This window comes from Orycteropus afer, unplaced genomic scaffold, assembly GCF_000298275.1.
Source record: "Orycteropus afer afer isolate SDZICR_OR568_19922 unplaced genomic scaffold, OryAfe1.0 scaffold00375, whole genome shotgun sequence".
Classification (NCBI taxonomy): domain Eukaryota; kingdom Metazoa; phylum Chordata; class Mammalia; order Tubulidentata; family Orycteropodidae; genus Orycteropus; species Orycteropus afer.
Window position 1 is genome coordinate 884,507 of NW_006921962.1, and position 9,880 is coordinate 894,386.

At 33.8% G+C, this 9,880-nt stretch overlaps 1 protein-coding gene across 1 annotated transcript in view; it reads left to right on the plus strand.

Annotated features, from left to right (window-relative positions):
* The window catches only part of PPFIA2 (PTPRF interacting protein alpha 2), a 643,396-nt gene that overhangs the window by 562,076 nt on the left and 71,440 nt on the right, over nt 1-9,880 (plus strand). Inside the window, exon 20 of the mRNA XM_007953155.2 lies at nt 6,254-6,347. Within this exon, the coding sequence (XP_007951346.1) occupies nt 6,254-6,347 (94 nt within the window). The remainder of the gene's footprint in view (nt 1-6,253; nt 6,348-9,880) is intronic.

Below are 9,880 nucleotides of genomic sequence, written 5' to 3' on the forward strand. Positions count from 1 at the left end.
AAAAAAAAAAAAAAAAGTACTTCCAGCACTGCGTGTATGTGCTGAAACATCTCAGTGAGTATTCTGTCAATTCCTGGAACCTTGTTTTTCTCCATTTCTTTCAATGCTGTTTGAACATCTTCCTTCATACCACTGGTTCTTGATCATGTGATACTTCCTGAAATAGCTGAATGTCAACCAATTCTTTTTGGTACAGTGACTGTGTGTATTCCTTCCATCTTTTTTGATGCTTCTTGTATTGTCCCATATTTTGCCCAAGGAATCCTTCATTATTGCGATTTGAGGCTTAAGTTTTTTCTTTAGTTCTTTAAGCTTGAGATATTCTGAGTGTGTTCTTCAGTGTTGGTTTTCCAATTCCAGGTCTTTTCATATTACATCATAATGTTTTATTTTGTCTTCTCAAACCACCTTTTGAAATCTTCTGCTCAGCTCTTTTATTTCATCATTTCTTACTTTTGCTTTAGCTACTTTATATTCAAGAGCAAGTTTCAGAATCTCTTCTGACATCAATTTTGGTCTTTTCTTCCTTTCCTATCTTTTTAATGACCTTTTACTATCTTCAAGTATGATGTTCTTGATGTTATCCCACAGTTGGTCGAGTCTTCAGTCATTGGTGTTCAGTATGTCATGTCTATACTTCAGATAATCTTTAACTTCAGATGGGACATAATAAATGTTTTGGCTCTTGTGGATTAGTACATACTAAAAAACCAAACCCACTGCCACACAATCAATTCTAATTTTTGGTAACCCCATAGGACAGAGTAGAAAGCCGTATAGAGTTTCCAAAGTTATAAATCTTAATGCAAGCAGACTACTTCATCTTTCTCCATACATAAGAGTGGCTGGTAAATTCAAACCACCAACCATTTGGTTAGCAGCTAAATTCTTTAACCACTACCCCACCCGGGCTTCTGGATAGTACATAAACATACACAAATCTTCATATTTAAAACAAAATCTTTAGTGTTTTTCTGGCGTGGAAAAGTTTTACCTGCTGTGTTGTCTATCCTGTCAGGATAACTAGGAACAGAGGTACAGATCCCAAGATTCAAGATTATTCATCAGTAATTGAAATCCTGATTAGCTTGACTTTTAGTTTTTAGTTTTATTTGAAAGTATTAACCTATTTTAGAAATTCTGGTGGCATAGTGCCTAAGCATTTGACTGCTAACCAGAAGTTAGGTTTGAACCACCAGCCAGTCCTCAGAAGGAAGATTGGACAATCTATTTCCATAGTGATACTGCCTCAGAAACCCAAGAAGGGGTCGCTATGAGTTGGGGCCGACTCAACGGCAAATAACTACACCGTCTCGGTAACTCAAGGAGTGGTTGCTATGAGTCGAATCAGACTCAATGGCAGTAAGTTATTTTTTGGGTTTTACCGATTTTGAAACAAGCAGATTAAGTTGTGTTAAAAATAGCCATGTCAGATAAACTCATTTGTTTCTTTGACAGAGTTATTCATTAAGGGATCATGAAAAGCACTTAGTGAGCTGTGTGACTCATAACATCCCAGTACACAAGATGGCAAAATGGGGGCTAGGTGATGAAACTATTATGTGGGTAAATAATCCTCCCCGACAAGTACTGAAAAGTAGAGTGATGCTGTTAATTGGAGTGGAATTAAAGTGGAAGGGAGGCTTCCTGTGGTATGATTAGGATTTACTCTATTTTTAATCAGCATAGTCCCAAACCATCTGGGCATAACATTTTGACAGTACATACATCTGATTTATGTATTTCTTATATAGTTAGGAATCATAGATTTTTAAAAAAATAGAATTACACCTCACCTAAGGGGTCACTGGAAGTCAGAATCAACTTGACAGCAATGTAATGGGGTAGATTATTTGTATAGAAAAGGATCTGCTGGCAAATATATATATATATCTATCTATCTATATATATATATAGATAGATAGATAGATATTTGACGAAACCCACATGCTCTAGGCCAGTCCTGTCTCCAACATTATGATTCCTCAAAAACCTTGCAAAATTAAGTGTACTTCGGTGTAATCAAGGAGCCCCACTTTCACAGGGGTTAAAGCTTTCCAGCTGCTAACCAAAAGGTCTGTAGTCACAGGAGAAAGATGATACAGCCTGCTTCCATAAAGATTTACAGACTTGGAAGCCCTGTGGGACAGTTCTACTGTGTCCTATAAGGTCGCTATGAGTAGGAATCCACTCAACGGTAGTGATTTGGTTTTGTTTGTTCTGGTTTGGGGTGGTAATCACATGGTTCAGGGAATTTAACTGAAAGCAATGACAATGGCTTATGCATGTGCAAGCACTAGGGGGCCCCTGACAAAATGATAAGCGATCTTTTCCGAGTACTCCACTGAAACTTGAGACTCAGGCCTTCCATGCCTGATCACCTCAAGCTGTGAGAAGGGAACAAGTCCTCTCCACATTGTTTCCTCATAGGCCTTCTGGTGGGTGAGCAACTCCTGGCTTTCACAAGCCAGTATTTCTAAGTGGGGCATTCTTGCCATTTTGGGAATGACAAGCTAGGAGATTACCTGATCTTTGAAGGATATTTAGAATCCCTTTCCTCTGTCCAATATATACCAGCTGTAGTTTGCCCTCATTTGACATCCAACAATGCCACCCCAATACAAAAATTAACAAATAGTTACATTCTCAATCAGCTCTGGGGAGTGATACTCTCTCTAGTAAGAACTACTAGTATACACCATTGCCAGAAAGAAACATAATGAGAATCAACAATGGGTAAATAATTTTCTTATAGTCACATTAAGACAAAAATAAAGAAACAGGTGAGATTAATCTTAATAATATGCTTTATTTAACTCAATATATCCAAAATATTGCCATGTCAATAAGTAATCTGTATAAAAGTATGAGATATTTTATATTCTTTTTTCTGCACCAAGTTTTTAAATCCCAGGGTGTGTATTTTACACGCACAGCACTTAGTAGGCACATTTCCAGTGCTCACTCGTTGCATGTGGTTAGTGACTACCATGTTGGTATAGCTGAAATAATTCTTGATGTCCGCAGATGTCTATGAGCCCCTTGGCACCTAGACAAGAATGAGGTAGACTCACAGATTTAGATAACCATGACAGAGTAAGAAACAGATTTCATAAAGCTTGTCTGATCAAGATCACTTTTCCCAGTTAGCTGGTCATGAATACTGAAAAATGAAGATAAGATCCATGAGTAGTTGGATAATTCTGTGAGCAAATGTCCTTTTTATTCAGAAATATTTTCTTGAGATGAAAAAGCATACTTTCGGATCACCAGGTCTTTCTACCACAGGCCACTTGGTGGGTACAAACCACCAGCCTCTCAGTTAGCAGCCTATAACTTAACCATTGTGCTACCAGGGTCTTGCATGTGCTGCTTAATAATAGTTTTACTTGATAAGGTCTTAGTACCATTTTCTATTCTGCATTTTCAAACATGATGTGACCCCAATTCTCTGTTAAATTGTTTGAAAACAAATGATGTTGCTCCCAAACTTTTCATCCTTTTTATTTTTATAAACTGGTTTATGCTAAGAAAATTTTAGTGTCTATTTTTGTGGATCTAGTTTTGACTCATGTAACTCTTCTAGAGCTTTTTTTTGTTGTTGTTAAATTATTATCATTTGCTCCTCTTCTAGTACATTTATTATTTTTAAAAGGTTCCTTTTCTTATTAAAATGCTGTATTCTGGAAAAAGTTTAAATCACGATTTATGTTGTTGTTGTTGTTATGTGCCGTCGAGTCAGACCCAACTCATAGCGACCCCTCCTTGGGTTTCTGAGGCAGTATCACTACGGAAGTAGATTGCCCCATCTTCCTTCCGAGGAGTGGCTGGTATTCTTCTTTTTTTGCTCATAATAATAAAAAACCTGATTCATCCACTCACTTGGTAGTTGAAGATGTTTCATCATTCATTGAATGGGTCTACCTCATCAATCTCCAGTCCCAATCTGGACTGATCAAGAATTTTATAACTTTTAACTAAATAATTAGTTTCCATGTAAGAGATATGTTTAAGAGAACAGAATTATCATTAGTTATAGTTTGTGAGTAATAGCTTATGGATTCAGTAAGGCAGATATAAAAATGAGGAAAAAAAATGAAAATATTTGCATATTGTGCATAATAGAAATTCCTATATTTAGAAAAAAAAACAAAAGTTGTTTAGTCTGCCAGTGAATGGTGTTTCTAATGATACCAACATTGAATGTATTTCATTATAAGAAAATTCCATAATTAAAACATTAGTGACACGTACCAGACACTCCTCGGAAGGAAGGTTGGGCAATCCTACTTCCGTAGCGATACTGCCTCGGAAACCCAAGGAGGGGTCGCTATGAGTCGGGGCCGACTCGATGGCACATAACAACAACATGTATAATTGAGTAAATTAAATTTTTGTCATCAAACTCCAAATCCCTGAATTAGATCTAGGCAGCAATCAATGTGTTTTCCGTTAAAGAGTCTGTATCAGGATGTTCAGGCTATGAGATTTACATATTTGTGTCAGTATTCCAGAATTAACAGGATTGACTATCACAAATTAGTTACTAAAATAAATCATAAGAAGCATTAACAATATTTTCCTCTGAGGCTTCAGTAAGATATTTTTGGCAAAGAACAACAATACCCTGGTCAAGTCCTGCAAATGTTAAATAAGGATATGTGGGTTACAGTGATAGTAGATGAATGTTGTCTTTAATGATTCTTATTAATTGACATATTGATGAGATTTTATAGTTTAGTCCTTGTAAGATTTAGTTTAAATCATTCTACCTAATCTTGAGCTTAAATGATGTTTAACAACAATCCATTTATGTGCAAATATATTTATACTTATAAATATATTTTTTTATATACATACCTTCCCATTGCCGTGGATTCAGACTCATAGGGATCCTATAGGACAAAGTAGAACTGCCCCATAGGGTTTCCAAAGGTATAATCTTTACAGAAATGAGCCCTGGTGAGACAGTGGTTAAAGAGCTCTGATGCTAATTGAAAATATAGCGGTTCAAACCCACCAGCTGCTCTGCGGAAGAAAGATGTGGCAATCTGCTTCCATAAAGTTTTATAGCCTTGTAAGCTTATAGGGCAGTTCTATGCTGTCTGTACAGGGTCACAATGAGTGGATAGAAACTTTAGAAAACATAATAATATATCATAACAGAAGCAAATTAACACATCTGCTGGAGAGTTCCAACTGCCCACCTTTCGGTTAACAAGTGAACACGTAAGCACTGCACCATCAAGGCTCCTTATATATACCTTTCAAAAGAATCCAAAGACATGTCTGTATGGTATCTGTGGAGTGGCTGGTGGGTTTGAACCACCAGCCTTCTGGTTAGCAATCAAATGCCTTAGGCATGACTCCATCTACCTCGGCCTACGTAAAAATGGTCATTTGACATTTATCTTCGTGTTTTTCAAATTTAGCAAATACCAAAGAGTAAGCTGATCAATTTAATTAATTATATGTTGAGAGAACCTGAGTGAAATTGTTGCATTGTGAAATGTGTAACTCAGTGTTTGGTGCCCAACATACTTTTCTTTTTTCCCATTTTTATTCCAAGGTTGTACATATTGTAGATATCCTGTAGCCTTACTTATACTAAACCAAGTAATTTGTGATCTTCTTAGTAAGCACTAGTTTTACAACTGTCTGCTGAAAAAATATTTAGAAAATTTCAAGGATTATTATAAAGTAAAAATAGAACAACAGCATGGAAAAAGAAAATTACTGTCTGGAACACATGATGTTCTGGAAGTGAGGTTTATGCTGAAGGGTAAAGGAGTAAGCCAGAACATGAAAAGTGCTCCAGAACATGAAGAACTTTCAGAAGCCCACAAATGCCTCTCCATTCTTTCAACATGGAGTTGAAATTATATATTTAAGTGTATACTGAATGCATATCATTTTTTGTTAATATATGAAATATTGCAATTAAATAATGAGGCTACTCATTGTATATTCAATTGTTTGTATACAGGTCACATTTACTATGTTGCTACTTAGTGAAACTGAATGGTGTATCAATAGGCATCCATTTTTTCATTTGGTTTTATTTCATTATATCTATACACATATATACCCTTTCCTCAGTTTGCATATTGGGTTGAGAATAAAAGGACAATTCAAAATAGAAAAGAAAATTAATAATTATGAATTAAATGATTGCTGGACTAAACTTTTAAGAATTTAAATTCAGAATTGACACAATGTAGACAAACTTATTTGAATAGCTGTTTCTTCACAGGAGGGTTTATGGAGACGGAAGCTGCAGCCCAGGAGTCCCTGGGGTTAGGGAAACTTGGAACTCAAGCTGAAAAGGATAGAAGACTAAAGAAAAAGTAGGTTTGGAGAATTTTTTTCATCATTATTCTACCATTTGTTTAATCATTAAGATCTGTTTATGGGAATATTAGTTAGAATGACTATATTAAGAAGTCAATATTTTCTTGGTATAACCAAAACAAACAAACAAAAAAAAACCTCAGTGTTCATAGTTATAGTGTGTTATGGTTTAAAATTAGTATAAAAATATTGGTCTGTAGTAGAAATTAATATTTTCTTCTAAGCAGCAAAAGCATTTATTTCAAAAATCAATTATATTTAAAATATTTAAAGGAAGTCCTAAAAATAATGTAATATTTTATTTGATATTAAAGAATGGGTATGATAAAATGAGACATGATACCATCCAACTTTGTGTTTTCTTTCTTGCCAATTATAAATATCTACTCTTTAAAATGAAGTGTTTAAGAAGAAGCATTTCTGTGACTGATTGAATATCAACTAATTTTAGATTCACAGCAGATAATTTTATTTTGCATCTGTCAGGAAACTGTTAGTGTATCTTTTCATTGGCATATTATATGGAACATTTAAATAACTTATAAAATTGGCAAATTTTGAGTCAGCAGCTGTTGGAAAGCAAGAAAGTCCATAAATGCCATATTTTTGAAATGTGTAGTAAAATTTTCAGTGACAAAATGGTACCTTTACACTATGTTATTTAAAAAGCAGAGAATTTCTCCTTATTTCTGAATTTATCTGTTGGCTACTCCTTTCCCTCCCCTTCAAATATTATTATTATATTTGGGTTTATGGCTTTCATATTTACCTTCTTTCCTATGAAAAAAATTTGCATTTTCCCTATTATTATTCCTGTAACAGATATGCTTACATAGTTATAGTCTGCAAGCTAGCCAATTGGTTTCATATTTTACCTTCTTGCTTGTTTTGCAGATATTTGCTAATGATGTGGAAATATGTGTTTACAAGTTGCAGAACAGCTCAACAACCTAATTGTGTATTATTTTATTACTAAAATTAGAGATATACTGAAATTCAACAAAATACTGTCTAGTAAAAAAAAAAGAAAGAAAGAAAACAGTGACCTTGGGAGAATTATTTCTTGAATACAATTAAATTCAAAGTCACATTCAATGCAAGCAAATATTTTTCTTTAATTACCAGTCATTTAATAATATATTTAAATGTTATCACAATCTGGAATCTCTTAATTTTGTTTAGTCTTTTGGGGATTTTATATTTAACTTGGTGGTTTTCTACTTACTGAGAATACATTCTTCTAAAAAATATTCCTCTTTTATAGATTTTGAAAATATTTTATTTTAAATATAAAAGAAAAGAATAACCTAACCCCAGCCTGGCTAGCAGATTTGGTTTACTTCTTTTAAAAGTTATGTTTGGTCTTTCCCAAAAGAGAAGTATTTATAAATAATGGCAATCTGTCAGCTTTCTCAAGTGCATATAAGGGTGACATTTAGGATTAAGCAAAGAACTAAAATTTTTATCTGCAAATGACAATAGTTCATTGGTTGCTTATAGGACCAAGTTAAATTCCGTTTTTAGTAGCTATTGACATTTAACACTCCAATTATATAATGATTTAAAATAATGTATTTAAAGTTTAGATTTAGTAGCTTTACACACTGTTGAATTGGTTTGATATAATTTTTATGGAATTATTTTCCTAATGCTCATTACCTTCACAGTCAGAGACTGGTTTTAGCTCTGTACTTAGTCTGAAGATCTTACCACACTTGACTTTGGTGCAGTAAAGTTTGGCCAGATGTAATTTTTTAAATTTCTTTTAATATTAAGAAGAATATTAAAAACATTGTATAATGCAATTAGGGCTGAAATTTCTTAGCTTATAGAAATGTCCTATAGAATAATAATATCTTAGTTAAAATGGACCTAACAAGTCAAGGCCAAATTAATTAATGAAGGCCTAAAATATTTATTTTTTGCTATTCCATAGCAAGAACACTATGAGCATAAATATTCAACCAGTACTCTTGAGATTTATATTTAAAAGTCTTAATATTTATTTAGGGTTTGTGGACCTACATCTTTGTTTCTGGGTTATTAGAGGGTACACATTTCTTTATGTAGTTATTTTTATTTTATAAGATAAGTAAGACAAATTACTTTTAAATACCTTGGTTCAATGTTGTTATTGTTAATTTTATTAAATATTGGCAGCTTGTTCTTGAAATTTCTTAAATTGTTTAAAATTTCATTTAAACAATGTAAACAATTTCATCTAAACAACAGGATAGACACCATATCTTCTTTAAGTGTGTGTCTTAAGGACTCATATGCTCTTTTGTATTCACATTTCATGTTTACTGATCTTCTTCTATCAAGATGGAGAAAAAATTTTTCAAGTAAATTGTATTGAAAAAAAATAAGAATAACACAAGTAGCAACTTCTTCCAAAATGTTAAAGGCTGTACTTGTCCATGCACAATTTTGATTACTGTGGTTACTATCAATTGGCCCAGCACAATGATATTTCCAGGACATAATACTTAACTTAGACCTACCTTCTCTATCCCAGACTTCATAGGAGAGAGTCATTAGTCTCTGGAGGACAAAGCAGAGCTGGAGAAACATCTTATTTTTAACTTTGCTGGGATGCTACATATCTAGAATTGACAATCCGTGAATTTAAATTTAATTGGGAGAAGTCTTCTCTAAATAAATTAATTATGGCATATTTTTAAAAATCGTATGAGGGTGGTATACTTTCAGAGAGCAGCATTTGAGTCATTCCATATTCTTGCAATGTTCAGAAATTTGTAATGTTGGAAGTTCCACACAAAAGTCTAATCAGAGGACCTTTAACAAAGATAAGTTAGCTCAGCTTGCTAGATCTGAGTTCCAACTGTAATTTTACTTTTACTTTGCTTTCTGGCCCAGAAACTTGTTTTTCATGTGCATGTTTCTGGCTCTTGGCCTATAATGAGAAAGATGGAATCAACAAACACTGTGTATGCTGAAAGCACCCATTATTTAAAAAAAAAAAAAAAAAAAACTTCCTACCTTTACTTTCCTGTGTTGGATATTATCAGTCATGTAATATTCTGCCACCAGAATAACATCTAACCTAGGCTTAACGTCTATCTATTATTATTCTGACTTGTTTGCCTTTACTATACCACATCTTTGCAGAAATTTCCCTTAAAGCTTTAATTTTATACATTGTAAGCAGTTTTATGTACCTACAAGCACAATTAACACCTACGATAATCTGAAACCCACCTAATAATTCTTCAAGTAATTTATATTAATTTTTCTGATCTGATTTTCCCCTCTAAAATTGGACCAGTTTTTCTGCAGCATTTCTGTAGTTCTTGTAATCTTTAAGAAGTGAATCACTTATTTATCTCAATATGTACTGATTGCATAGTGCCTAAGACATTTGACTGCTAATCAAAAGGTTGGCAATTCAAACCCACCAGCCACTCCGTGGAAGCAAGACTGGGCAATCTACTCCCGTAAAGATTTACCACCTCAGAAATCCAAGGGGGGGTCGCTGTGAGTCAGAATCAACTTGATGGCAGTGAGT